The sequence below is a fragment of the Thermothielavioides terrestris genome, chromosome 4, assembly GCF_000226115.1.
Source record: "Thermothielavioides terrestris NRRL 8126 chromosome 4, complete sequence".
Classification (NCBI taxonomy): domain Eukaryota; kingdom Fungi; phylum Ascomycota; class Sordariomycetes; order Sordariales; family Chaetomiaceae; genus Thermothielavioides; species Thermothielavioides terrestris.
The window spans coordinates 411080-438417 of record NC_016460.1 but is presented as its reverse complement, the minus strand read 5'-3'; the positions used below and the strand labels follow the sequence as shown (position 1 = coordinate 438417).

At 58.3% G+C, this 27338-nt stretch overlaps 11 protein-coding genes across 11 annotated transcripts; 7 read left to right on the top strand and 4 right to left on the bottom strand.

The window, feature by feature from the left end:
- Window positions 1–1190: 1190 nt before the first annotated feature.
- On the top strand, window positions 1191–2895 carry THITE_2054246 (uncharacterized protein; the record flags this gene model as incomplete). Its single annotated transcript, XM_003654972.1, has 2 exons — window positions 1191–1883; window positions 1945–2895. Coding segments are annotated over 2 exons (1644 nt in total), but the record flags the coding sequence as incomplete, so codon positions are not given.
- A 323-nt stretch (window positions 2896–3218) lies between these two features.
- Window positions 3219–4849, bottom strand: THITE_2090199 (uncharacterized protein; the record flags this gene model as incomplete). The annotated part of the gene is made up of 6 exons (XM_003654971.1): window positions 3219–3456; window positions 3526–3841; window positions 3948–4052; window positions 4137–4158; window positions 4676–4687; window positions 4754–4849. 6 exons carry the CDS (start codon window positions 4847–4849, stop codon window positions 3219–3221), a joined length of 789 nt encoding a protein of 262 aa, XP_003655019.1.
- A 2340-nt stretch (window positions 4850–7189) lies between these two features.
- Window positions 7190–7942, bottom strand: THITE_2054124 (polysaccharide lyase family 7 protein; the record flags this gene model as incomplete). Its single annotated transcript, XM_003654970.1, has 1 exon — window positions 7190–7942. The coding sequence occupies one exon, from the start codon at window positions 7940–7942 to the stop codon at window positions 7190–7192; it is 753 nt and encodes a 250-aa protein (XP_003655018.1).
- A 1917-nt stretch (window positions 7943–9859) lies between these two features.
- Window positions 9860–11097, top strand: THITE_2118270 (uncharacterized protein). The gene has a single exon (XM_003654969.1). The coding sequence runs from the start codon at window positions 10008–10010 to the stop codon at window positions 10998–11000; it is 993 nt and encodes a 330-aa protein (XP_003655017.1). The 5' UTR covers window positions 9860–10007; the 3' UTR covers window positions 11001–11097.
- A 1932-nt stretch (window positions 11098–13029) lies between these two features.
- On the top strand, window positions 13030–13188 carry THITE_2022036 (uncharacterized protein; the record flags this gene model as incomplete). Its single annotated transcript, XM_003654968.1, has 1 exon — window positions 13030–13188. A coding segment is annotated over one exon (159 nt), but the record flags the coding sequence as incomplete, so codon positions are not given.
- Window positions 13189–13984: 796 nt separating this feature from the next.
- Window positions 13985–14912, top strand: THITE_113426 (uncharacterized protein; the record flags this gene model as incomplete). The annotated part of the gene is made up of 3 exons (XM_003654967.1): window positions 13985–14119; window positions 14325–14456; window positions 14544–14912. The coding sequence occupies 3 exons, from the start codon at window positions 13985–13987 to the stop codon at window positions 14910–14912; spliced, it is 636 nt and encodes a 211-aa protein (XP_003655015.1).
- Window positions 14913–15747: 835 nt separating this feature from the next.
- THITE_113425 (uncharacterized protein) lies at window positions 15748–17088 on the top strand (the record flags this gene model as incomplete). The annotated part of the gene is made up of 3 exons (XM_003654966.1): window positions 15748–16122; window positions 16166–16947; window positions 17046–17088. 3 exons carry the CDS (start codon window positions 15748–15750, stop codon window positions 17086–17088), a joined length of 1200 nt encoding a protein of 399 aa, XP_003655014.1.
- A 575-nt stretch (window positions 17089–17663) lies between these two features.
- THITE_2054382 (glycoside hydrolase family 18 protein) lies at window positions 17664–19384 on the bottom strand (the record flags this gene model as incomplete). The annotated part of the gene is made up of 3 exons (XM_003654965.1): window positions 17664–18244; window positions 18318–19144; window positions 19200–19384. The coding sequence occupies 3 exons, from the start codon at window positions 19382–19384 to the stop codon at window positions 17664–17666; spliced, it is 1593 nt and encodes a 530-aa protein (XP_003655013.1).
- An 816-nt stretch (window positions 19385–20200) lies between these two features.
- On the top strand, window positions 20201–21443 carry THITE_2053998 (uncharacterized protein; the record flags this gene model as incomplete). Its single annotated transcript, XM_003654964.1, has 2 exons — window positions 20201–21065; window positions 21175–21443. The coding sequence occupies 2 exons, from the start codon at window positions 20201–20203 to the stop codon at window positions 21441–21443; spliced, it is 1134 nt and encodes a 377-aa protein (XP_003655012.1).
- A 1448-nt stretch (window positions 21444–22891) lies between these two features.
- THITE_2053065 (uncharacterized protein) lies at window positions 22892–24044 on the top strand (the record flags this gene model as incomplete). The annotated part of the gene is made up of 4 exons (XM_003654963.1): window positions 22892–23008; window positions 23086–23385; window positions 23477–23771; window positions 23878–24044. The coding sequence occupies 4 exons, from the start codon at window positions 22892–22894 to the stop codon at window positions 24042–24044; spliced, it is 879 nt and encodes a 292-aa protein (XP_003655011.1).
- Window positions 24045–24351: 307 nt separating this feature from the next.
- THITE_2053289 (uncharacterized protein) lies at window positions 24352–26491 on the bottom strand (the record flags this gene model as incomplete). Its single annotated transcript, XM_003654962.1, has 3 exons — window positions 24352–25731; window positions 25802–25939; window positions 26054–26491. The coding sequence occupies 3 exons, from the start codon at window positions 26489–26491 to the stop codon at window positions 24352–24354; spliced, it is 1956 nt and encodes a 651-aa protein (XP_003655010.1).
- Window positions 26492–27338: the final 847 nt, after the last annotated feature.

Below are 27338 nucleotides of genomic sequence, written 5' to 3'. Positions count from 1 at the left end.
GGTATAGCACAGAACAAGATGGTGGGGCATGGAAAAAGTGCAGGGTGGCTGTCAGGGTTAGAATATATATAGCATTTGACTAGATTTAGCAACCACTTGAGTAAACACAAATCAAGCCAAATCTCATCGCGGTGCACCCAAATCAACGCAAGTAGGGCCTTATATTTGACTTGTTTGACTTGTTGGGAGCCTTGGGTGAGGGTGGGTAGGGTAGACGTTAAAGAGGTCCCACCAAGACTAATTTCGGCCAATTGTCGGCAACGTTTTTACAGCGTTTTTACGCAACCCCGATCGCCAAGGCGTTTGCTCTATCGCCAAGGGGTTAGTTCGCCAGGGGTACGGGGGGCGACGCCAGCCCCCCGCTGGTTAGGATTCGGGTTAAGGTTAGGGTATAGGTCAAGGTTAGGGTACGGGTTAACTTCGTTTTCTTTTCTTTCGATTTGGTTGAGGTTTTACAAAGTTGTTGCTACGAGTCTTTACGATTCTTCGTTGTTGATGTTGCTCGAAGTCGTCGTAGCCTTGGCGATTTGTAAATACTTGTAAGCGGTAGGTTCCGAAATTAGTCTTGGCGGGACCTCTTTAACGACGACCGTGGGTGGGGGGGGGGGTGGAAATCATGCCATAGGGGTCGGGTACCCACAGTACTATCATAGCCACAGCGAACTACCTAGCCACAGCTGCAGCCCCTCTTTCAGCCCGGAGCTTAATTCACCCTTCTGCTGTATGGCGCTCTCGCTTGAACTCCTGGACCTGAACATCCAGTTGCCTTTCTGCTTTCTTCAATTTGGCTGCCGCAGCTGGTCGCCGCTTTGCTAGCGGACTCTCATTTTCAAGCAAAGCTCAATACCTGCCCTACTTGCATCGCTCGTTCAATTGGTTATTGCCAAGCCGTCGTGAATCCCTCGGCGCTCGCGTGCCCTGCCCGCTTGTCCGCTTGGTAAGGGCTGTCCAGTTATGAGAGGACAGCCACGATGCTAATTTATTCACCACCAGCGGAGATGCAAGAACTGCGTGGGGGAAAACCCATCATGGCGGGGACCGCGGTCCCGGATGACCCTGGCCATCTTGGGCTTTATCCTTACTGCGGCATCTGCGCAGATTTCATACTCCGGCACGAACGGGTGATAGCGCGTACGCTGGGCCGTCCCATTCTCTTCTCGTCTTCTCCACCCTGCTAAGTTGTACCCTCAGTCTTCGGAAACCAGGATTCGACCTCTTATCGTGGCCATACCCGGCCTTTCGCCTTCCCTCAATTAGGATATCCCCGCACAGTAATCGATGGTTACTTGCCGTGTCGCCTGGCCGACTGCTCTCGGTGCGCAGCGTCGCCTGAGTTCATTCCAGTTCATTACGACTGTCTCGAGATCTTCAGACAGCGATGTTCAGCCCCAGATGCCCTGCGCCGCCTTTGGGTCCTGGCCGCTTGGAGAAGCCCCTGGCGCCGAGCCCGACCTGTCCATTTTTCCTGTCCGATGGTCGGCAAGCCCACCTTGAGCATGATATCCCAGTTTTGCGGCTTGCCGCTCCTGCACACGTTACCGCAGGAGCTGCTCGAGATCATCCGCAGTCACTCTCAGCATTCGCTACTGTGGAGATGTATTCCAGTGCTGAAGTTAGCTCGCCATACCTCAGCTACAGCTCCCGAGCCTCTCATCACGCTTCCGTTCCACGAGCTTCACTCCTGGGAGCGCAATGGAAGGCTCCAACGTGTCACGACATCCCAATCTCCCTTACCGATACTGAGATTCACCGTTGACTCGGGCGGTATCAGCAAAGTCGAACGCCTTCCTGACCGACCGCAGTACCAAGGGGAGTGTACAACTCGATCCGCCTTCATCGTCGAACAAGACGATCCCGACTCTAAAGTTCTAGCACAACTCCAGGTATGCTTTCTAAGGCGTGAGTTGATTATATATAGCACTAACTATGTCGCTTGACTTGTAGGACGGACGCTTGCGTCTTGTGTTCTTGGACCGGCCATCTTTCCAACTGTGGAACACTCCTGCGCCACCGAGTTTCACTCTTTGCAGAGCGTGCCCTGCCGAGATCGCCCGCTGTCAAACCTTCTATGCCGTTGAAATGGACGAGATAGATGGCATTACGTTTTTTTTCTCCCTCAGCCGCTTGTGCGGCCTCCACATCCATCATCGCGGCGAATCCTGCGCTCTCGACTCTTGTACTCGGGCTTTCTCCAACCAACAACGGCGAGGCGTTGTCTGGATCTATCTGCCGGTCTCGAAGCGAGACTCCCCCCTTCTTCTAGGAGTCCGAGAAGAAGTACAAATTACCCGGATCCAAAGCATTGTCGTCAGGACCAAGCTTGTCGGCGATGTCTTTGTTGGGATGCAATGCACAGGCGCTGTTCAAGACTATAGCCTTGGCAGCTCGGCCCCTTTGACGATGATTTACGGGGAACCGAAGCAACCATACCCGGTTTATTTTTTCGGCGCATTCTGCAGGGTACCTGATAAAGGTCCCACCAAGCCGTTTTGCCTGCCAAGCCCCCATGGCAGCCCGATGGGCGCTACTATGGCATACTTCTCGTGGGCCCCGCTGAGCGACGTCTCCTCGACACTAGTCTTTTACGACGAGAGCAACGGGGCTTGCAAAGGCATTCTCCTCCACTACCGGAACGGGGGTGCCCGAGCCGTAGGCCAGTGCCGCCTCCAAGTGGACCCGACAGAGAAAGTCGCCCAGCCAGTCCGCGTTTGCATCCGGGTAGACTCGTGTTCACGCCCCAACCGGGAGGACCTTCACATAGCGCGTGTGAGGTTCGAACAAACTCCTCAAGGTCGTACGACAGTGGTCGACGAAGGATGGGAATCTCACCAGATGGCGGGGATCATCAAATTCTGGTTCACCTCAGAATCGTGCTTCATAGTTGTCGAGGATTGAGCTTGGTCTTGACAGTCTCCATCTTGGGACAGCTACAATGAAATGAGCTTCAAACGCTTGAATTACCATCATGACAGCTCCTCCAAAGCCCGAGGTCGTATGAGTGAACAAAAATGGGTGAGAAAAGATGAATAAACTCTGAAAGAGGAGTCACATTTGAGAGGAGCTTGAGCGACAAGCAGCATTAAAACAGAGCAATCAAAGACAAAAAAAAAAAAAAAGAAAAAAGAAAAAAGAAAAAAAAAAAAAAAAAGAAAGAAGAGGAATGCAAAGAAGCGCCCTTGTGAAACTGACGATCCCAAAGGAAACTCTTGTCAACCCAGCTACTTAGTCCAGTAGACCGTCTTCTTCCCATGGCGGTAGAACCACACTGTCCGGCTGTCTCGCTTTCCCTTGGCCCAATCATCCTCGGTCGACGACTGGATGCGGCCGTTTCTTTCAAAGCGGAGCTCATCTTTGTGGAAAGTGTGCGGGATCCGGGTGACCCGCACCTCGACGTCTTTTCGAATCATCTCCTTGCTGCCCGCTCGCTGACAGTCCAGCGCCCTGGTCAATCTCTGCCTGGAAGTGGTCGAGAGAAGTACCCTGCTGCTCTCTACGGACCTTCCAAGCAAATGTTTCATTGCCAACTCGTTCTGAAGCCCGTGTTCATCCTGGCCGGTGGCAAATGACGACGCGCCTGTATCATAATCCATTGCAGCGGAGGCGGCCACCGGTGGGGCAACTCTCCCTTGCTGACGGCGGGGGTCAAACTGAGCGACCTCCTTGTCGCGCCAGCCGGCAGGAAGCCTTGCATTGGCCGGCCTGGGCGATGGAGTCTGGTCGAGCAACTCCTGTGGGGGCGTCTTATGTCTTTTGATGTATTCCAGGCCGTCGAGAATCTCGCGACCATGTGTGGAGATGCTCAGCGCGACGGCCAGGGCGAGGTCCGGGGCGTAGATGGCGACTTCAAATGCCGCGTAACGGGGCACGTTTCCACGGACCCGAGAATATTGTGGTTAATTCATCGGCAGCTCTATTTACGACTCATCAGGATTCTATAGTCATGATACCTTGGATGCCCAATGTCAACTTGAGCCGAAGGACTTGGTACGTGCCATGTATTGACTCCCCCGTGTGCCTCTCGTCTGTTTGTCCGCCGTTTCCCTCCCGGGTGGCTACTGAGCAGTTTGCAGTTCCCTTTCCCAACAAGTTAGGGCCTTCGGAGAGACGCTTCCTGCATAGTACTGTGCATGGCTTACCGGACCAGTCAGGCAGCCGAACCTGAGAGACGGGTCGTTGTAATAGTCGCCAACGGGCCATTTTGCACTGGAAGGCTGGCAAGTTCTTTCCTGGATGGACGGCAACTCGTATCAAGGCGGCAACCATAAGCGGCATCGCCATATTTGGCGTCGCAACAACACAGCGGGAGAACAACCACCGAGGCTCAACTGTGTTCTTCGAGTCGGATGAACTTCAGGCACAAAGACCCAGGCCCGAGCCGGAGTGAAACACTCGGATTGAAGGAATAAGCCCTATAGTTTGTAAAGGTTGCTCTCCTTCACCCACTGACCACCACCCATTTACCCAAGCCGCAAACCCCGAGCTTTTCCATGTTGTCCCTTGTCATCGCGCTGGCGCTGGGCATCCAGATGCCCGTTTCCTACCCGATGAAACTGGATCCGAGGACAGCCAAGAGCATTCGAACCGTGGAGCCGCCTGAACGGCTGCTGAGGGGTGGACGCGCATGTTGAATCTAGCAAGTGCCGTTGTCGCAGCACGGAGGTCCGATGCACCTGACCTCGTTGCAGTCCTGAGTTGAAATAGGTTGTCAGCATCTTCCAACGCGTCTACTAGAGACATGCGCCTCCACACTTACGCAGAGATCGCGCTCGCGGATCTTCTCCAGAGTCATCTCCGGAGCGGCGGCAACCAGTGCCGCGAAGAGGGTAACGAGGAAGGCAGCGACGCGCATGCTGGCGAGATTGGGAACTTCTCGAAAGGGGTTGGGTTCGTTTCACGGTAGGTTGACGTGTTGAAGTGCGTGGCGATGGTGAGGGAAAGGGAAGGACGAGCTGTGAAGAGGTCGGGATTTATACACAACGGAGACCTTCGGAAAGTTGTGTGTCCACGATCAGCGGATGGATTTTTGCGCTCCCAATCTGGCCCCCAACATCAACACACGGAGGTTAACTTGTGAAGTCGCAGTCGCCGTTGATCATTTGACATATGCGGGAAAGGGAGGGGATCCACATCCTTGTTGTTTTACATACTGGCCAGGGATTGGGCGCCCAAGCGCAATCTGCCCCTTGAACCAGTGAGAAGCACAGCAACTCGGCGGTTATCGCGCAGCTTGAAAACCTAGTTCGTGGTTTACCTGAGACATACTAGGCTGAAACGGACCTGGTGTCAGAGGTTGCTGGAAAGGAGCTCAGCCCACGTCGCGTTGCCCGAGCTGGGCGGCTTGAAGAGGCTGCGAATTGGAAGGGCAACCGGGTAAGGGAATGAACATGTGCATATGAGCATACGGACGAAGGTGCGTACAAACACACCTTACGTACGTACACTAGTTCCATCACTGCATAGCTACGTACGTAGAAGACAGACCGCCAGATATTGCAACATTGCTTCTCGGTCTCTGCTGTTGACCCTTCGGAAATCTGCTTGGCCAGACTGGCCGATTCAATGCAGGGGGTAAGGTATCGCCCTCGGATAACGTCCTTCGGTAGACCTTGACCGCTGAGGATTCCCTTCCTTGCTCGCAAGCTGCCTCGAGACCGAGGCGGAGAGGTGGTCTTGCCGGGTCCGAACCATTGCGCCTCCACCGCCGCAGCCGGAACTCTAAATCTACTACCACGCCCGCCTTGTCGGCTCCCCGGCAACCGCTCCTCGTCTCCCTTTCCACCGGCAACTGATCCTCCGCACAATGATCCTCCCAGACATATTTCCCCCTCTCGAGATTCCTCCAACATCCGCCCCTTCTTCGCTACCACCTTCCCCGAATCCCTCAGCAGAGGCAGAATGGCCCGCGGTCCTCGGCTACCACAATCCCCGTCGCATCCGCCGTCGCCACAGTGGTCGACAATGATCATGTTGATGGGCTGGAGGCCGGTCGCGTCAGGGATGTAAACTAGCTAGCGGAGTCCGTGCGTGTCGGCAATTGTGAGGAGACGAGTGCGTACACTAGAGTTGCTTTCAGGTGGCATCTGATGGTCGGCTATAGTGAGCTATTACCGGGGTTTCGTTCCTGTAGGAATTACGCTAGGCGACGAGGACTTTCTGAAGCAGCCGATTGAAACGGCAATTCTGGTAGCGGACTCCCAACTCCGTGCATGGAAAGGTGTCGACTCGAAAACTCGATAGGCAGGTCAGTGTTTTCGTCGATGCTATTGTGAAATAATATGTGAATTTCGCCCCTGGCGGGCTCTCTGTCATCGACCTCGGCCAGGGAAGGCGACTGCGCCGTAACGCCAAGATTCTTCCTTTACCCCTGGCAAGACTCCCATGCTAAAGGCATTACATATCTCGGGTTTACAAGTAATGAAAGCAGCCGGCGAAGACCAGCAGGAGTGACGCCGGTTGCAGGATGTGACAATGGGACGATTCATATTGCGGCCCAGCACTTGCTTGGAATTCCGGCTGAAATGAACCAAACTGAGCCGAACTCGACTGTATGCACACTAAGAGTTTGAGACGATGACAACATCATGGATTCAATCCCACTCTTTCCGAGACACAACGGTACAGTACAACCTCGACCGACCCCTTGGCAACTCCGCTACCACAATCTCCTCACAGCCGGTTCCATCCTCTGTGGCGTCGCCCCCCACGCCCATGTCCATCCGCTTCCTCAACCCCGAATCAATCTTGAGCAGGTACCGACTCGGCCGTCTCGTCCACCCTCCACGCGTCACAGTTCGGCAGCATCTGGTCGAGGTGCATCCAGCCCGTCGACCTCGTCCTTCCTCTCTAAGGGGTGGATCCCCAACCCCATCGCTGCGAGCCACCCGATGTACAGTGCATCAGCCAGCCCCCCGGATTATCCGTCTTGAACGCAATCAGCCACCCACTACCTGGCATCTGCTCGACGTGCCCTCCGGTCGGGATTATTGAAATTCAGCAGCCCCGCCATGGACGCCGGATCGAACGTACCGTTGCCTGTGCCCAGCACCAGAAAGTCGTGGCCCTGCAGGTGGATCGGGCCTGCTCAATTGCCAACGGGGTGCATTGGACCCTGTAAGTACTGCCAAGCCTTATCTACAATTCCACTTAGAATCCTGAAGAGTCTCCGAACAGGGTGTATACTAGCCTTGTCCTAGTGCGTCACCTGGATCTCAAAGAAGTGAACGTCTGACGCAGTGGAGCCCTGCAGGTAGTTGCCCACCTTGAAGTAGCTCCTCGGGGCGTCGAGCTGGAAGGTCGGAAACACCTGGGGACAGCCGCCATCGATAATCACAGACAGCACATTGCTTTCGTAGCGAATCTCGTAGGTGAATGTCTGGCCAACGGGCACATGGCCCGCCGGGAAGCGGACCTGGTTGCCTCCCGTACGGTTCCGCTCCACGCCCACGGTCAAGTTGCCGTCGGCATCGTAGTACAGCTCCGCGACGGGCTTGGTCGAGACGGAGTCGTCGATGTGGATCTGCCCGACGACGGTGCCGGCGCCGTCGCCGGGCTGGGAGCAGGCTAGGCGGGCAAAAAGCCTGTTGACGGCCTGGTTGGGGTCCCATGAAGAGGGCTTGCCGTTGGCAGGGTCGAGTTCTCGAAGCTCGGTGCTGCAGTGCAAACTGTGCGCTGTGGTCACGCAGCCGGCAGACGAGGGGGAGCCCGGGACCTTCATGACCAGCGCGCCGTCGGAGTGCTCAGTGAAGAAGTAATCCCAGTTCTGATAGCCGCAGCAACCCTGCAAATCCGCGCTGGAGATGGTGGTCGGGTGGCCTTTTGAGCCAATGGGCAGCTGCAGGTTCCAGTACCGCATGTCGAAGTTGCCGCCGGGCGCGCAGAGAGGATTCAACGCAGCGACGACGCAGGCTACCCACCAGACCAGAGCATGGAACAGAGAGAGCATAGTCGGTGAGGATCGTGGGAACACAATTAGTGGTTGATTATGCAGAAATTAAGATGCTCTTGGTCGCGCAGCAGTCTGCTCAGTTAGTGTCCGGGAGCTGGGAAGTTGTCGACGGGATTCTCGTCGCAGGATGCTGGTTATGTCGACATGACGAGGGTCAGAACGGAATAACAATACAACGAGTCGCAATGGCCTTCGCAACTAGACATGGAACCCTGCCAATTGTTGTTGACACCGCGGTTTCGCCACGCAAACCCCAGCGCAGCTAGCGAGGCTCTGGCAAAAGCCCTGACCGTGTACCCAGCTGGAGGGGAGCGTTGAGGGGTTGCGGAGGTCGGTGGTAAGGTGGTGAATGGGGGTGTCGAGGAGGACGTCCGTTGGCTCAACTCCCGGCCGGCTCGTCTCCCGTAGATTGACTGTCTAATGTGTTCCAACAAGACATGGCCACCTGGGCCCAGTGTGCATTCGAATAAAACCAAGTACCGCAAGCGTGCCGTTACAGCAGAGGTGAATGCGTAGTCCAAGATATGCGATCCAGTGCCCTGATCCCCATTCTCACATCCTCCTCCCCCCATCCTCGCTCGCCTGCCTAATTACAAGTTGCTCGGTTCCCGTGAACGACGTATATTCGTCCTCGCAGCCATTAGGGCACCACTCCTGGGAACCCTTACATCAAGCACCGTGGAGAGGACAAGAATGCTTACGAGCTCGACGTTCCCGCTGGAGATAGAGACGTACTCCTGCTCACTGAACTCATCGTTGAGGCTGCAAAAAAGAAATGTATCGTTAGGCTGGTCATCCATTCTTCCACAGCCATGACGATCCAAGGCTAAAAGCCCTCAATTCCCACCATTCTTGCACAGACTGTGGCCGAACAAGCAGCCACGGAAACTGGTAGGCGGAGGTACGTCCCGGGCCACAGATGCAGCCTGGGCCTCCATAGGTAAAAGAACCAGCAGGGGAAAGCGGGACAGCATGTTGGCCAGGGTAGGCTTAGGGAGGGTAAGGTTGTGAACGGTTGACGTGCCGTCGGTGGTGAAGCGCAATGATGGAGAACCTGTATCCGGGTGAGGAGAGTTCGAGGGCTCCATCAGCTTCCTGAGCTGGGCAAGAGCAGGGTTTGATGCCTGTTCGGTGCCCTCTGCTCTGCGAGTGAATGCGTACAGGTGTCTCAGGTTCACAGTGCTGACGCCTAGTTCTGAAGCGGATAGAACGGGGTTGCTGAGATGAGAAGAATGAGGGCAGGATTGAATGTCCATATCCCAATGATAGCGTCTTGAGTCCAGTCTTGACACGCGGTTGTTCTCGGCGTGTATTTCGGTTACATTGAAGGTTCGGTTGCATTGAAAGAACTGACAATCCTAGCCAGGGTGCGTACCTCGAACTTCCAAGAGGTGTTGATCATGTAATGTCATGTATTGCACACGCTAACTGCCTGCCGAATTAGGGATGTAGAGAATACGACAATCCTCTGAGGGTGATATGGATTGCTGTACATTCCATGCAGCGACTCTGGCCCGAAGGGCACCTGTGGCGGCGTGCCAACCCTCATGTTAGCCGCTCCCCTCCCCTCCACTTGGGAGGGCATGTGGGCCAGTGTTAGCCAAGACGACTGCCTGCTCACCCGTGCCCTACTGGGCCAGGTTCGTAGCCGGTGACTACCTTAGGCTTGCCGAGCCGCTCGCACCACGGTTATGAGCCTCCCTATGGAGAGAGACCAGACTTTACCTTTTGTGTCCTTTTGACGCTGTGCTTTAGAGCCTTCGTTGGATCAGCCGCTGCGTTTTCGTTCCAACGAAAGCGCCTCTCCCGGGGTTTGTTTCCTCTTGCTATAGTGTGCGCATGTTGTGAAACAATACTCTGCAGGGCGCGTTCCGATGACTCACCGGAGACTCAGCCGGACACTACACCCCTTCCATACATGCATCTGGATGTCAAGTGTCAACAATGATATAACACCAACTTCTGTCTTGGACTTCTCAAAACCTTCCCAACTGGGTTGTCCAGGCGCAAGCCAGCATTCCACCCAAACTAAGTTCCCGTCACTACTTACGCCTCACTCACAATGGCCGCACCTCAGGGCAAACCGCCCACAACGGCCGCAACAGCCACCACCACCGCCACCCCAGAGCCTCTTCAATCCCTCCTGGCCCCTCTCCACCGCATCGCCAAATTCAAACCCCGCTCCTGCGAGACCTCCAAAACAGCCCACATCCCCCTCCTCGTCGAATCGATCCAGCGAAGCAGCCCCCCAACCGTGGTCCTTCTGGGCGACTCCATGCTAGAGTGCCTGACCACGACCGGCGCGTCGCCGAATTCGCCTCCGTCGCCCTGGCCCTCGCCGACGCTTCTCGACGACGCCGCGCTCGCCGCGCTCTTCCCTGGCTCGAGCCCCGAGCGTCATCGTCGCCGTCTTGACGGGATGTTCAATGCGGGCGTGGGCGGCGACAGGGTGCAGAATGTTGCGTATCGGCTGGTTGGGGATGAGGACTCTGGGCCTGGTCGGGGTCAGGGGCAGTCGGGGGTTGAGGATGGGGGAGGGCACCTGGAGGGAGGTGCGGTGGGCGAAGGGGATGAGGATGGGGATGGACAAACGCGGGAAGGGAAGGACCGCCTTCCCGGGCTGCTGCCCCTTTTAGCCAGCGCCGGCAACGTGAAGTTGTGGGTGGTTCACGCGGGGACGAATAACATAACTGGCAGGAAGGGGCTGGCCAACCGGGATGTGGAGGCCTTGGCGGTGGTGCTGAGGGCGCTGCTCGGTGTGAGCAGGGAATGCAGGGTGCTGCTCACCGGGTTGTTTTATCGGGCGGATGTGGCACCGCGTTTGGTGGACAAGGCGAACGGCAAGCTGAAGGAGGTGGTCGAGAGTCTGAACAAAGAATGTCTGGGACGGGACGGGAGGATGGAGGAAAGGGTGGTGTTCTTGCCTGCGCCGCGGGATGTGACGCCGGAGGAACACCTGGTGGACCATGTGCACTTGGGCTTGGAGGGGTATCGGCTGTGGATAAGGGAGTTATTTCCAGCCGTGGTGGACATGCTGCGCGTGGGAACAACCTAGGTAGCCTCAGAGACTTGCAGACAGGGGATTGCCAGGAGCCACCGTCGGCAACGCCTCACTACTACATATATGGCCCTGTTCCTAGTGTGCGCAACCAATGACAGATCTACACTAGGGTTCCCGTACGGTCGGTCCACCGCTCGGCATGTCAATCAGCTCGTCATCGGATATGTTCCGGGGCGGCTTGATCGAAGCGAAGCGACGATGACACCCAATCTCGCCGAGCGTGCATAACAAATTCCTGTTAGTCTGTACCCCATCACACAAAAATAGTGGCCTTTTCCTGGGCATCCAGGTTTCGAACAAGCATATCATTAGATGCTCCGACTCCTTGGAATCAAGAACGTTCGACACAGATAAATTACGCCGGCACAGATGTGCTAGTCGTGACTTTCGCTGTGCCTAGGGTCACTCATCTCCAAACAGAATGCTTGTTTGCGGAGTCCAACCCCTCCTAATGTGGTCTCTAGTCTCTAGAGCAACACCGGCGTGCCGGGCATGCTGACGATGTTATATTGGTCACTTATCCAATAATCTGCGCCGTTTGGGGTCTCACAGAAGTCACTAGAGCTTGGTGGGTCATCCGCCAGCTACGCGAACACTCTCCGCTCGATGCGACAAGGTGAAGGCCGTCCAGCGGGTGCGGGCCCTGGTAGGGCGGGACTTGTTTGCGGGCCCACCCGTTGCCGTCGCCGGGCACGCCGGGGTTTCTGGCCTCCGTGGCGTGATGGGAGGGGATCTGTCGGTAACACTTCCGCCACATCTTCAAGGAGCTGGCTAACGTGACACCGGCCGAGTGCGTGCGGCAGCAAAGCTGAGACTCGTGCTCGGACATTGCCAGATTGGGCTTCTTGGGAGAAAGCCCCGGGGGCAGCAAACAAGCGCGCGCGTCGATTGGGGGGAGGGGGGAGCGTGAATGAATCCCAGCTTGGGCGGGCAAGTGACCACGTCGGCGGCCGGAACGTTTCTACTACCATCGATAACGAAACTGACCCCTGAGCGAGAGCCCAGTGTGGCGGGGCTGGCGGAATTGGACTTCACTTTGGACGACTTAGATCGACGGCGGCTTCTTAGCTCACTGCCGTACGGAGAGTGGCGTGATGCTCTTCCCTGGGAGTCGAATGGGATGGGTTGCAAAGGAGCGTACAGCGGTGGACCCGGAGCAGCATATTTAGGCAATTGCTAGGAGGGATGGAGGGGCTGAAGTCGGTGGGATGGTGCAAGAAGTTGGGGCACAATTCAGAAGCTGCGTTGCCTGTGTCTCATGCGTCGAGTGAACAGGCAATTGAGGAGACAAATCTGATATGATGTCGATCGCCAAGCGGAGGTCGCGGAGACACTGGCCCTGTGAGCTCGCTGAAATCCAATACACAGCGATAATCACTGCGAGATTGGAAGACCTGCTTATGGCCTTCGGATAGACTGAACTGACCGCTTACAAGCTAATTACCTCTAACTATTCTCAAAGGGAGCTTACGGAAGTTCAGCACCGTGACAGTGGTAGCCATGACACACAAGTACGTCAACAGGTGCCGATCGAGCTAGATCCCGACCTATTAGCATGCGAGTTAACAGAGCCGAGCAAACCAGGCCTATGAACATGGTGTGGTCAGCACTCCGGCTCTGGCCGATCGCTGTTGTCCAGACTTAGCGACCTCGCAAATCAAGGCATGACAGAGTCCCGGATACGTTAGTTGCCCTGTACCCCGCGAGGATCACTGAACACATCACCGTCGATCGTCGCTGATTTCTCCTCCTGCTAAGCAGCCAACGGTGACCATGATGGAAAAGGGAAGGCGGCTTACTGCTTGCCTATGTGCGTCTGTGGAGAAGACGTGTCTCGTAGCTCCGTACTACCGGGTCCTCCTCGCATCAACTATAAGAAGCGGTCGAGTTCCCGTGTCTTCTGCTCCACGCCATCCAGACCATCAGCGAGACCCCCGTCTGCGCGTTCAGAATCCGGCCGGGAAAGTTCTGCAAACCCACCTCCCAGCTGTTTAGTCTCATCTTTCCTCATTTGATCACCAACATGAAGGCCTCTCTTCTCCTGACTCCGGTCCTCTTCTTCGTCTCTGTGAGGGCGCTTTGTGACGGCACGCCGGACGTTTCATGGCAGCACTATGAGTCGTGCGACGATCCCAATCTGCCCGACTGTAACACACGTTGCCAAAATATCGGGTACGGTTGCGGGGGCTGCGGCGGTTTGTTCTGGGAGGATTGCTGGTGCTGCAGCGACGACTGCGAATAACCAGCCCACAGCGCCCGTACGTTCACCACCAGGGGTCTCTTAACTTCCACCACCCCGACAAGCTCTAATACGTGGTATATGAATTGAAGTTGGAGACAGGTGCTTTTTTGAACTCAGCAGGGGAACAACTCTACGTCATGGCATAATGCCAACGCAATGGGTAAAGCAGCGCAGGATCAGAATCAGAATCAGACAAAATGTGGGAGGAGCTTCCTCAATCTACATCCTCTTCTCTCCGGCTCTCTTCCAGCCACTGATGTGCCCTCGGCCCTCCTCCTTATAAGGGCAACAAATGCTGATGCAAGGACAATCGTTCTCATTCCTTGTTTGACATCTGCTGCTCTGCGCAAAAAGGGGGGGGGGGGGGGGTCGACAAAACTGCAGCTGATGTCGGGGTATTATGTACGCCTATCGAATCGTTCCGCACGGAATAGTATGAAATGCATGGCAATGCTTTGCCTTGCGCTGCGGTGACGGCGGGTGGTGGAGCGCGCGCCCGGACCGGAGTGGATGGCGCGGTCGGGGTCGGCGCCACGCGCGGATGGGCGGCTTGGAGTTTCTTATGTGGGGTGGCACTGCGCTGGCGGAGACGGCCGGGATGGGGAGGAGGCGGTGGAGGGAGAGTAGGTGGCGGTTGAGCGGAGGTAGAGTGCGCTGGGTGACAGGTTGATGTGACTGTTGTCGCGCTGTGTAGGGTTCGATGGCGACGAGGATTGGGAGGTGATCCATTTTGGCCATGAGCAAGGAGCAGATGGATATCCTGGAACTAGTTGACGCACTAGGGTGGTATTTGGTAATCGAAGAGAGCCGAAGGAGCGATGGATGGGAGGGGACGGCGCGGAGCATCGACGGGAACCGGCACTGGGCCGTGGTAACTATTCCGGCGTGGCGTGTTTGGCACAATCCATGGGGCTTTTGGATTTAGTTTGCGTGGGCTGTCATGTCACTGATAGATTCTCATTGAGCGATCTCCTCTGATAGATTTGCTTGCAGATTGCCAGTGAAAAACAGATATTTGACTTGCTGTTTGTCCAGACCCATCTCTTGAGCAACGCCCGTGATGGCCCCAATCACAGCACCCTTGCCCCCGCCTGGACGGCCACTGGCTCGAGATGAAAGACAGGCTCCTGGTGCTGCCGCATCATCTCCATCCTCCTCAGGGCAGCGACGAAGGCGTCGGCAATAAAGTCGGTTTCGTCGACGGCATGGTACACCGCCGCCAAACTACGGTCCACTCCAGTTGCGTGACGTTGACGTATCCCGTCGGCATGTGAACCACTACGTGCGTGGTCGAGCTGGGGGAGGTTGAGGTCGTCGATGGCTTGTCGGTGCTCTCACAAATTGGCGCCGAAGTCTCAACGGAGGAGGAGGCAACTACAGCACCCGAGCTGGTCTCCGGAGTCGATGGCTCGGCGGACTGCGGCGGTACGGCAGTGGTCTGCAAAGTCGTTGCCAAGGTTGTCAACACAGTTGATGAGGAGGGCGTTTCAAGGCTTGTCGAAGGGGCGGCAGCAGCCACGGAGGAGACAGGAGTGTCCTGCGCAAGTGTCGACTGGCCGGCGATGACAACAGTTCCTGCCAGGAGCAGGGCATGTCGGAGCACCATCATGGCGATTCCGATCAAGGAAAGCTGGAACAAGTTTCAGGCAGTCAGTCTTCAGTAACCGGAGATCATCTGGCCGCCATTTCACATAGTGCTAGGCTGCCCGGGCAGACACCGACGGCGAGCACAGGCGTCGGCGTACTTTATCCACGCCACGTTCTGCCCGGTCTATATTTAGCACGACCTTCGGGGCGAGGGTAGTACCAGCTTAATTGCGGCAATATGCTGCCCTGCGCTCATTGACTACCTGACCGTTCAGTAGCAATCAACGAAATACCCGGTACGAAAATGAGCACCAACCTCCGATTCCTCGTACGCTCCGCCGTTTCCACAACCCGGGCTTTCTGGTTGACAAGAGGAATTCATGTAACACAACGCGGGCACGGCCATGCGGTTGCTCCCCATCCATCGCTACTCTTTCATCCCTTTTGCCGGGCCGGCTGACATGCACCAGGATAGCGTCAAAGAGACACAACTCCTCTCCTGACTCCGATGCCAAATCCAGCTATGGTGGCGGTCAGCCCAGAAGCAACAACGTTACTATAGAAGCGCTCCTTCTCGGGCATCATCAAGGTAGTTTGCTAGGCGTCAATCTTGTCTCCTCAGGGTTTGCCGTGTGTCAGTGACGGGGCCAACACAGTTTTGCAGCAATGCAAGCAATGCAAGCATATCTTGGTCCAAAGTTTGTAGTATGTTGTTCATTGCCAAATATTATGCCATCTGACTCCTGCCAGCGGCGTAGAAGACGGCTGGCAATGACGACCGATGAACCATTCGCAAACAACAGCTCTGAGGTGTTGTATAAGTGTGGATCGGATTGGGCTGCTGCAATAGCCACCGGACGCCATTGACCGCTTTGTTCTTCCTATTCCTCCCGTGTTGGAGAAATCAGCAAGATGGACAGGCTGCCTCAGCACGCTGTCAACAGGATCGTTGACCATCTAGCCAGATTCAAGCGGAAGAGACGCCTATCAAGCTTCGCAACACTCTCGCGTCGGTGGAAGTATGCCGTAGAACGCCACCTCTTCAGCTCGCTGACTGTCAACTTTGGCGATATGCCGATGCTAGAGTCCTTTCTGTCGGACCGCCGCCGCCGTTGCCATCTCCGTCATCTCAAGTATCGTATGGTGATCCAGCCGGTTGACTCACAAGCGGAGCAAAAGCGCGGGTTCTCTGAGAATCAAGTGTACCACTATTGGGCGGCGTTCGAGCTCAAGTGTCTGTGGGCGTTTCTCCGTCTCTACTGGGTGAGACGCTCCCCTAGTCGGCGGGTGTGTGTCACTTGCTTGGCTAGCTTTCGCTAACAACGATCAGTCGCAACCCCTGCCCTCCAACTTATTCGAGCGCCTAACCCTGGAACTTGAAGTTGTCGCGGGTGGTGCTCCCCAGCCACTGGCTGCCCCAACTCCGAACTACCGTTCCTCCCTGTATTGGAGACCGCAGCCGCTCAGAGGCGTTAGCGGGCTGACAGTATCGTGGAGACGGGCAAAGGGCGACTATGAGAGCAGCAGCCATCCTGACTGGCTGTTCGACTGCCTGGCCGCGTGTACCGACGCCACCGAGGTCCAATTGGAAACAGCGGATTCATTCAATCCCGCGATGGCGGTCAAGTCGGAACAGAGGAAGATGTTGGCAACACGTCTCTCGCCGTCGGCATTGGCAATGGGTAATTTGCAGCACCTTACTCTTCACGTCACTACTTTCGCCACTCCTGACGATTTCACACCTTCTCCCCAAGCCGTACCGGATCCCCTGACTCCCGTGCTTCATAAGCTTTCCCAGCAGTTGCGGTCCCTGCAGCTGACTGGGAGCTTCCTTCTCAGCCCAGAGCTCTTTTGGCCTGAACCGCTGTCGGGAGCGCCGCCCTCGTGGCCACACATTGAGCGCATCGTCATCCACGCCCATCCCTCTACGCCAGAGGGCCTACGCTATGCCATCCAAAAAAAGAATCCCCGCCTGCCCGGCGCGCGCGAGTTTCAACCCGTCTTCAACGAGCTGGTCGTGCGGGCATCGCGGGCAATGCTGTGTATGCCGGAGCTGCAGCTACTGTCCATTGTGTTCGATTGGATGCCCTTTCGCAAGGACCTCAGGCACAGGTCCTTTCATTACGAGCGTGACCTCGGACTTGAAATGGACATTTTCCCTCCCCTCAGCCCCCAACCTGTGTCTGACCTCATGGACCTGGACGTGTCAGAACCGGCCCGGCCCGGGGCTCCGGGCCGGCCCACCGAGATTAGGATCCACCGGCTTGATGCCCAACTGCCGCCCAAGACTGGGCTCCTGATCAGGAGAACTCTCCCACAATACAACATCCTCAACACCACGATTGTTCCCAGTTGTGTGCATCGCTTGCATCGTGATAGCTTCATCTTCCCGAGCCTGCGCAGCGGTTCCAACAGGACGCTCCTCGCATGGGTCCTGTCTCCTTTCCTCCTGTCAACCAGGAATACCAAAAGCAATTTCTCTATACTGCCCCGCAAGAAGCTGTCGACAACTGGTCCACACTGTGTCAGATGGTCTCGCAGCGAAGATCAAGGAAATACTGAATCTGGCTCGATGGGCTGATGGCCACGCCATCCTTGGCTTGTAATCACATTGTCTGTCGTCAAATTGTGGGCTGGGTGTTCGAGCAGTCGGCGGATTAGCATTCCAGATCAATACTCATCAAGAACCAGACGGACATCATCAGCACCAGACGAGATGTGTGAAGCATGTTGGCTAAGCTCAGGATATTGTATCTGGCTCGTCGCTCTTTAACGATTTGCACCAGGTCAGAAAAAAAAAAATCGCGAACACCTCCGCCATCAGCTCCCTAGTCATCCGTGTCCGTGTCATTCAAAAACGCCCAGTCGGGCAACTCGGACCCGAAACAGCCCGTCATCCACGGCAGGTTCGAGATGTAGTCGTAGGTGGGCCGGCCGGTGTCGGCCAGCGAATTGATCAGCGTGCCGTCGTCGAGGTCGATGGCCCAGACCATGACGCCGCCGAGGCAGCGCTCGTTGGCGTACTTGACCTTCATGGCCAGCGTCTCGGTGCTGTCCCACGAGACCCACTGGTTCTTGTCCCAGGTGACGATCTCGACGGCGGCGGCGTTGTCGCGCGTCACCTTGGCGCCGCCCTTGATGATCTGCGTGATCTCGTGCGCCGACAGCACGCCCGGGGTGCCCGTGCAGTTGCCGCCCTTGCCCGCGCTCTTGTACTCGCACCCGGCCGCCATGCAGCCCGGGTCCTTCATGGTGAAGCTGCGCCCGTAGAAGCCCAGCCCCAGGTTGACCCGCTCCGGGTTGATGTTGTTGCGCCAGAGCAGCTTGAGCGCCTCCTCGATCTCGGTCAGGTTCGTGTGCGCGTGGGCGTACGGCCCGAGAGAGGGAATGTTTGCGTCCCAGACGCCGTCTTTTTTTGTACAGGGGAAACGATCGAGGTCAGCCAGCTAGCTGGAGATGGTTGGGAAGATTCGAATACTCACGGATATCGTAGGTCATGACATTGAAAAAGTCAACATGGGGCTCCAGGTTGATGATGTCGAACCCGCGCAGGTACCAGTACGACGCAGGCAGCGTGATGGACAGGCCCTTGGGAACGCCGAGCTGGTTGAGACGCTGGCGCAGGCGCTTGATCATGGTAACGTAGTTCTTGAAGTCCGCCTCGGTGCCGCCGCGATCGTCGGCCACGGGGTACTCCCAGTCGATGTCCACGCCGTCGTAGTTGTTGGCCATCATGAAGGTGATCAGCGACTCGAAGAACTCGTCCTGGGCCTTCTCGGATTTCGCAATGTCTGAGAAGGTGGTCCGGTGCGGGCCCGGGTCGTTCATGGCCCAGCCCCCGACGGCGATCCACACCTCCAGGCTGGGCTGGCGCATCTTCAGCTCGGCCACGCCGTCGTACAGCGTGCCCGTCTTCGAGTCCATGGGTTCCAGCCGGAAGGTGTGGGGGTTGGCGAGGGAGAAAGCAAAGTAGACGTGACTGTAGTACCCGATCGGGATCTGGGACGGCTTCATGGTCCCGCAGGGGCGCTGCCAGTTCCAGCCTTCGTAGTAGCCGATGGTCCGGGCATGGGAGCTGTTCTTGTTCGGGTCGCACTGAGGCACCGACACAACCTTGCCCTGGCAGTATTGGTCCGTTGTACCGCAGAAGCCGTACTGGCTGCAGCACACGTTGAGCGGGCATTTCGACGAGTTGGACCACTGCATGCCCCAGCCCGGGTCGCACTCGCTCTTGTAGTCGCACGACGAGGTGCAGCCTTTGCCGCAGAACTTGGGCCCCGTGCCGCAGATGCCGACTCCCGTGTCGTCCCTGAACGTCTGTTAGCCGCCGTGACGACCTCCCTCTAGTCGGGGAGGCAACTTACAGCGGGCCGCAACACCCGCTCTTGCACGGCTTTTTCTTGGAGCACTTGCCGTCATCAGAGTCGTCGCGTATCAATAGCTGGCCGCGTTTGCTCCGGAGGGCCTGGGACATGAACTCCTCTTCATAACTGCTGGCTGCGACGGCCAGGCCGAGCCAGAGCAACGTACATCCCAGAGAGGCCTTCATGGTGGTGAGCCGTCGGGGTGATGGGTCAAGGCAACCTGGAAGGCACGCAGGCCAGAAAGATGGACGGTGGCTTCAGCGACACGTCAAAGAAGCAGAGCAGTCCCGACTTGCTCGAGACCTAGAGACCAGACACAAGCATCTGGCCTCAAGAAACCGGCCGGCAAGCAAGTTCCGAGCGCTCTCGGCCGCATGGCCGCCTTCTCGTTTTCCTATTCCCATATCCGGACCGATGTCGCGCCAATGGTAAGCGCGAGCAGCTGTCTCACCCGACGCTGGCGATCGCCGGCCGGCCCCACGAGCGGACAACGTTACAGGCGTGGCGAAGGCTCAAGACGCGAAGAGCGAAGGATCGCCGCCAAGCACTGCCGGTGTCCCCGCAGGGCTGCAGCCAGGTACCGGTACGAAATCCTCTTGCTCCACCGCCAAATTGGGCGCCGGGGGTTTGGGAGCATTGCAGGATGGCAATGTTGCATGCGCTGACAGCACAGCCCATGCGGTGATGTCAATCCCGTCAGCCGGAGCCGGCACAACCGGGTCACGTCGGATGTGATCGAGTTAGCGAGGGGACTATGAGTATGCGATAGATGCATGTAGGCGAACGTCCAGGCCCGTCGGGATGACTTGTGGATGCAATGGGTACCGTGGAAGCTCTGGCAGCGTTCGCTTGCAAACCGGCGGTCTGGTCCCCCGACGATTCATCGGATCTCCCCAGGGTGCTCCTCCTTGTTGTCCTCCCCTCCCTGTTGTACTCCAGCACCAGTATCGCGACATCCTTCTATGTGTTTGCCAATCTTTCCTTTCCCCATACGAGTCGCCATGAAATTGTTGCTCGTGTCTCTCGTCGCGCTCGTGGTCGGGACGCGCCGAGTCCTGGCCGGGAGCCATGTCTGGCAGCCGCCCGTGAGCAACGAGCGCAGCAATGCGCTGGCCCGGCGCTACTTCGTCATCAATGATGATCCCAGCGAGGGCGACCGCATGCCGTGGCGCAACCGCCAGATCCGCTACTGCTTCGACAAGCCGGACGACAAGAAGGCGCTCGAGGGGCTTCTCCTCGCGGCACACGACCTGTGGCTGAGCCAGGGACTTGGCAGCGAATTCACGCTCGCCGAGGTGGGCGACGACGAGTGCAAGGGAGAGAAGCGGTTCGACACCCTGCTGGTGCAGTCGACCGGGGATAGCGGAAGGATGGCGACCTTCGAGGCCCTGCCGCAGGTCGATTCGGTCATCCGCCAATCGAAGAATCCCGACGTTCGACCAAAGATGCTGCTGACCACCAGCACGTCCATGGGCATGCTGGATCAGGTCAAGAACGTCGCGCACGAGCTGGGCCACGCCTGGGGGCTGTACCACGAGCACCAAAACCCGGCCTTCTGGAGCCGCGGCACGATCCATAACGCCCTGGGCGGCTCGGTGTTCGGGCCCGAGAACGGCGGCAACTGGCGGTGCGAGAACCTCAAGGACTACGCGAGGCGCATGGCCGGCGGCGGCCTGATTGTCCAAAACCCTGGGAGCCGGGGCTACGGCGACCGCATCGGCATGGACATGCTGTGCAAGGACTACGAGTTTGCCAGCAAGGCGCAGTTCAGCGCCCGCGACTACCTGCCCATGCCGCGGGTCATGGGCGTGGCCACCTCCGCCGGCACGAGCGCCAAGGACGTCGACTGGGACTCCATCATGATCTGTAATTTACCCTCTCTCCCCCCCCCCCCCCCCCCCCCCCTCTCCCCACCCCCTGAGACCCAAAGACCCAACCCCCTTAAGACCACGCACACATGCTCACACTGATGCAGACCCGTCCGGCGCGGGCGCGATCGGCGACGCCAGCCCGGGCAACGACCAGCGCCAGCCGATCCTGCTCAAGCCGGACGGCAGCCGCATCCCGATCAACGGCGCGCCGAGCCAGCGCGACATCGCGGCCATGCACAAGCTGTACGGGCGCAGCAAGTCGGCCCGCGGCAAGGAGCTGCTGCAGAAGGCCGGCGGCACCGTCACGTCCAACTTCAAGAAGCTGTACTCCAAGAGCTCCGGCCACGGCGACGACGGCTCGAGCTGTCTGTGAAGCTTGGTGTTTGGAGGCGGGTGTAGGCTTGGGGTGATGGTTGGAATCTCTTTTGTGGCTTGAAGTTTGCCGGCCAGATCTTAGCTCGTTGATGAGAAGAAAGTTCAAGTTGGTAGCGGCAGACAGGAGCAATAATACTGGACGACTACGGATACTCTTCAAGCTCTACACCGACACGCCCATCTGGGGAAGCCGTAGGCTGGAAGAGAAAATCGTAACTTGAAATAATGTGCTATCATAGAACTACAAATCGCCTCATTATACTCCGGGCAGTGAGATGCGAACCCCCGGGCCGAACGGAAAGAAAGCCTACGCACGATCAACACAGACTCTTGCACGGGCTCTGGTCCTATCGCCGCTGCCCTAGCGTTGTCGCGCCCTCGCACTCTTTGCGTGTTGAAATTACTCGGCCCGCCATCTGATGCTGCCAAGGCCCATGGCAGCATCTAGCAAGCTCGAACTCCTAGGGCCGAATCTCACAACCCACCACCGTCTGCTCTGTGGCCGACACCGAGGTCCACCGGCCGGTCGTTGGATGTTTGAGGTGGGCAGTTCCTGGTCTTGGTTGGCCTCGGCGGATGCCTAATTCGTACAGGCATTGGGGTTCCAGTGTTGGGGGCCGCTGCGGAACTGGGCCTCGGATAGGTTAGGTCCGTATGTGCATTGAGTATGGCTCGTCACGTTGCGGCCGCACCGGTTTTTGGTCCGTATCATCATAGGCTGTTGCGAGGACCCCGTCCTTGTTAGCCCAAAGGGGGAGGAGGGGGGGGAGGGGGGGTTGACGGGAAGATATGTTTAGTGTTGGGTTGGCCACACCAGCGAGGCCGATGCGAGCTGTAACTCGAGAGACTCACTGAGATAGCTTCCTCTTAAGTCGAGGCCCCGCGAGTGTGATTGGCGGTTCGGGACGGTTGGGGGCTGGGAGGGAACCCCCAACCGCCTGGTCTTAAGATTACGCGGCAATGCTTCATGTTGGACGTGACACAGCATTATAGGGGAACCCAACATGGGATGCGGCCGCCGGCGTCGCTACCATGGCGCAGCGCCGAATACAGAGCAACAAGAGTGGGCACTCCTTAGCGCCTTCTCTGCAATAACGTGTGCCCGACCACGACGTTAGGAACTCCCCGGTACTCACCCACTTGGGGTGTTGGCGATATGTGTTGCAATAGGTACGCAGCTGCGCAGCGGCACGGAGCGAGCGACCACGCTCGCAATGCTGACCGCATGCACGCCAGTCTCTATCATCTGGTCGTTACCCCGCACACCGGCTTATTAATTTCAAGGAGTTGGAAGCTGGGGCGGGAGTGACTGCCAAGGGGAGATTTGGGCGATATATCAATCCGCTGGACAACGCCCGCATTCAATCACATACCCTGCCCACACGGACACAAACACAGACACGAACATCCATCGCTCCCGACAAACTGCCCATTTGAGTGCTCACTATGGCGGCTCCCCTGCCATCCCCTACCGCCACCTGGCACACAGCTACCTACCCGGCCATCTCCCCGCTCCGTCCGGAGCTCAGCCAGAAGGGGAGAACCGTCGTCATCACGGGAGCCGTAAGCCGCCCGAGTTCCTCTTGCCTCCACCCAGTACGCTGGAACGGTCTCTGACAGTGCGCTGGCTTCATATCTAGGGCACCGGCGTCGGCAGACAAGCAGCCCTGGCGTTCGCGCAGGCTGGCGCTGCCCGCCTGGTCCTCCTCGGGCGGACCGCGAGCACCTTGGAAGGAACCGCCTCGCTGATCGCAGCGGCCCACCCCGCCGGCGGCCCCGCCGTCGAGATCCACGTCGTGGACATCACCGACGAGGCGGGTCTGGCGCGCGTCGCTGCCGCCGTGGGCGCCTGGGACGTCCTGCTCCTGAACGCCGTGTACGGCCCGCCAAACTCCACGATTGCCTCCGCCAGCGTGGACAAGTGGTGGCAAAGCTTCGAGGTGATCATGAATACTCCCACCGGCGCAGCCTCGCAGCTGAGCGAGAGCCGGACGGGCGACGGTTGTGCGAGCTAACCGGACTCCCTCCCAGACCAACGTCAAGGGGCCCTTCCTGACCATCCGGGCCTTCCTGCCGACCGCGAACCGCAGCGGCGACCGGCAGCCCGCCGTGATCGGCCTGACCACGGGCATGCTTGCGGTCCCGCTGGCCCTCGGCCCGCTCATGTCGGGGTACACCGCGGCCAAGATGGCCCAGCTCCGCGTGATCGAGTACCTGGCCGCCGAGCATCCCGACCTCTTCGTGGCCTCCGCCCACCCCGGCATGTACGACACGCCGCTGCTCGCCAGCATGCAACAGCCGCTGGACGGCGTGCCGCTGGATGACAGTGAGTCTTCTCCTTCCCTCCCTCCCATTGTCCCTTGCGCCGCCCTTCAAGGTGGGGTCGTTCCTCTTGCGTGGCTGAATATCTCTGCTTACCTCGGTCCTGTCAGTCTCACTCGCCGGAGACTTCCTTGTCTGGATGGCGAGCCCCGAGGCTGCCTTTCTCAGAGGCAAGCTGGCTTGGGCCAACTGGGACGTCGACGAGCTGAAGCAGCAGGCTGAGAGCATCCAGGCGGGTCCGCGCTTCACGACTGGCATCGTGGGCTGGCCTCAGTAAATATCGGTGAACCCGGCGCAGACGGATGGCAGGTTGAGCTGAAATGGGAGGTTTTTCGGAACCACGGGTCCCATTTATCTGTTGCAACACCGCTACAATTGGACGAGGTGCCTCGGGTATGCAACTGAAGGCCAGAGTTGGAAGCAACTGAGATTGATTTGAAGCGACGATATCTGCGATGACTTGTTGTTCAGACCAAAACACCGGGGCGTCTAATGACCAGGTAAATTTCCCGTGGTCCTCCTACCCCTGAACCCAGGAGCCCACCGTATGTCTACTACTTACAAAACTCCGACCACCCCCCGTATTAATCGTTGCCGCCGCAGCCATCGGTAAAACCGCCGGCCTCAAACTGGACCTTGTTATTCTTGAAGCACCGCGCGCGCACCCAGATGGGCGTGTTGAAGTCGGCCTGCCACTCGTTGCCGTCGTCGTCCGGCTCGTCAAAGTACTTGAACCGCCACAGCGTCAGGCCGCCGCCGATGCAGCTGCGGGCGGACGGCTCGAGCGCCTTGCGGCCAAAGTCGTTGGTGGCCCAGCCCTTGCCGCGTATCACGTAGCTGCTCCACACGCCGTGCCACCAGCCTTTGCAGCTGCCGGACGGCGCGGTCGGCACCGGCCACGGCCGGTTCGTGCGCGACGGGTTGACCTGGTACGTGAAGCGGCCGCGCTGCCACTCGCCGCCGAACTTCCAGTCCATCGGGTTCTCGGGGTCGTTGCCGTCGCAGCCGTTGATGATGCGGTCGATGCTGTCCTTGCACTCCGCCTTGCTGAACGCGTCCGAGCCCGCGCCCGACTTGCCCAGCGTCACCTTGAACTCGGTCTCGTCCGGCGTGCCCTCGCCGTACGACTGCGCGTACGACCAGCCGTTGACCCGGTCGCCCTCCTCGACGCCGTCGCAGAAGTCGTCCTTCTGCGCGTTGAGGAACGGCTCGTTCGAGTACTTCTGCGACCCCGTCTCCTGCCAGCACGTGAACTTGTCCACCGGCACGCACTCGGGCGGCTTGACGCCGAGCACCTCGGCGCGCAGGTCGATCATGGTCTGCAGCGCCCACGACGCGATCGTGTAGTGGCCCAGCTCGTTCGGGTGGAAGTTCTTGGCGATGTCGTTGGGCAGCCCGATGCTGGGCGGCTGGATCTCCGCGTCCGTGTCGCCGGGGCACTTGGGCGGCAGCGGGTTGCGCCGGTCGAGCATGTGGCGCGCCTCGGCCTGCGGGTTGACCGAGTGGTAGAGCAGCGACTTGTAGATCTCGTCGAGCGACCGGCGCCGCCGCTCCGCCTCGGTCAGCTCGTGCTGCCAGATCGTCTCGTTGTCGTACGTCGCGTACAGCGCCTCGCGCCGCCGCTTTTTGAGCTCGCCGTTGGCCCCGATCCGCGTGTCCGGCTTGAAGAACTGCAGGTCCGGCTGCTTCGGGTCCGGGTACTCCCCCGTCGACGACGGGTCGCAGAACTGCCCCGCCACCCCCTGGCTCGGCCACGAGTCCCAGTCCGAGAAGCCGATCTTGTACTTGTACTTCTTGTTCTTCTTCGCATCGTCGACGACCTTCTTGATGACCGAGTTGATCTTCACGACCAGGCTGTTGAACTTCTTGCGCCGCTCCACCGTGAGCTTGAGCCCCGACTGGGCGAGGAGGTTGAACAGGGTCCAGTCTTGCTTCGTCGCACAATCCTCGTTCTCCGTGTTGAACTGTCCTCAGCTGTGTCAGTGTACTCCATCACTTTGCCAACTTGGCAATCGTCGAGGATCAGGAACTCACAAACTGCGCGTATCCGTTGAACACGACAATGCTGTTGTCGTTCATCTTATCGTTGAGAGCGTCCAGCAGCTGTTTTAGGTTGCCCGGTAGGATGTTGTCCAGGTTTTTTTCGGCAATGGAGATGACGTCGTTGCAGGCCTGCTCTCCGTCGAAGGGCCGGAAGACGCACTTCTCGATCATCGACGCCTGACCTGCAGTCAGCATCTGTCCGTGTCTGTTCGCAGCATCCCGCGCGCTCCTCCAGAAACTCACAAGACAGAGGTCGTTTCCGCCCGCCGTCATGACCACCAGGTGCAGCTTGCCGTCCAGCTCCTGGATCTGCTTGTAGATGTTGCCTGTGCGGTCGCCGCTGCAGGCCACGAACTGGAAGTTTTCGACGCACCCTCCCAGCGCCTCGTTGATGATCATGGGGTACGCCGTGTCGTAGCGGGCGCAGTACCAGTTTGTGTTGCCCGGCTCGTCCGTCAGGAAGCTTCCCAGCGGCGATCCCGAGCCGATGCCTGCCGTGAAGCTGTCGCCCACCGCGGCCCAGCGCTTGACCCAGCTGAAGTCGGACGGGTCTTTGTCTCGCGCGTGTAGCTTGGGCTGCAGCTGGCTCGCGGCGTACGAGGCGTTGGCGACCTGAAACACGGCGGCTTCCACGGCCGGCCAGAGGCCGTGAAGCCATCCCAGGACCTGAAGGCTCTTCATGGCAGGAGTACGCCTCGCTTGGTTGGGCAACGAGAAAGAGTTCGTCAAGGTTAACGTGAGGTTATCCCCTCGTGAGACGGCGAGCTCCCTGGGGCAGACCTCTGTACCCAGTAGTGAGGACTTCCGATAGTCCGCGCCTCGGTATAGCGAAGAGACGCCTCGCAGCCCGATGAGGGACGGCATTCAACTAAGCCACTTCAACGTGACAAATGCTCCGGGCTCGCTGCGGAGTGAAATCACAGCTCACGTCATCTCGTATTGCCGGCAGTGACCTGCCATCTTGGGCCGCGATCTGCCCCATGGGCCCGGTCACCGCGTCAACAAACGGAGGCCGATGGCGGCTAAGCGGCACCTCGGCGCAAGTCCTTCGGGCCGGCGTCGTTCATGCTCTCTAGCGGTGCGGTCCTCCTTCGCTTGACTCTGCCCAGTTTCTGCGCGTGGTGCGGTGTGCCGATCGCGGAAATGGCCCAATAGGCTTGAAAATTGCCGCTGCAAGGGACTGGAGTCGACCGCAAACTCTGCGCCCCTTTGCCGCCACGCTGCGAGTGGGATGTCTCTCTTTGTGGAGAGCTTGAATCCTTTACATATGCACTGTATGTACACTACATGTACCCATACCGATGGCCTCGTCCGCTGGCCGCCATTGGTGGCTGCTCCCGGCCCTTCCGCGCCGATCACAAGGCTGAGCAGGGCACCAGGGGAACGGGAGGCGCCGGCGATCTTGGCAATGCTACGGCAGGGGCCGCCAGGAGGTCGATCGCGTCTACCAGCAGAGTCCGGATAGGGTGTAATTGCATAATCACACATGCCTCGCCATAGACGACATCAATTTCAGCCCGTCCCCTTG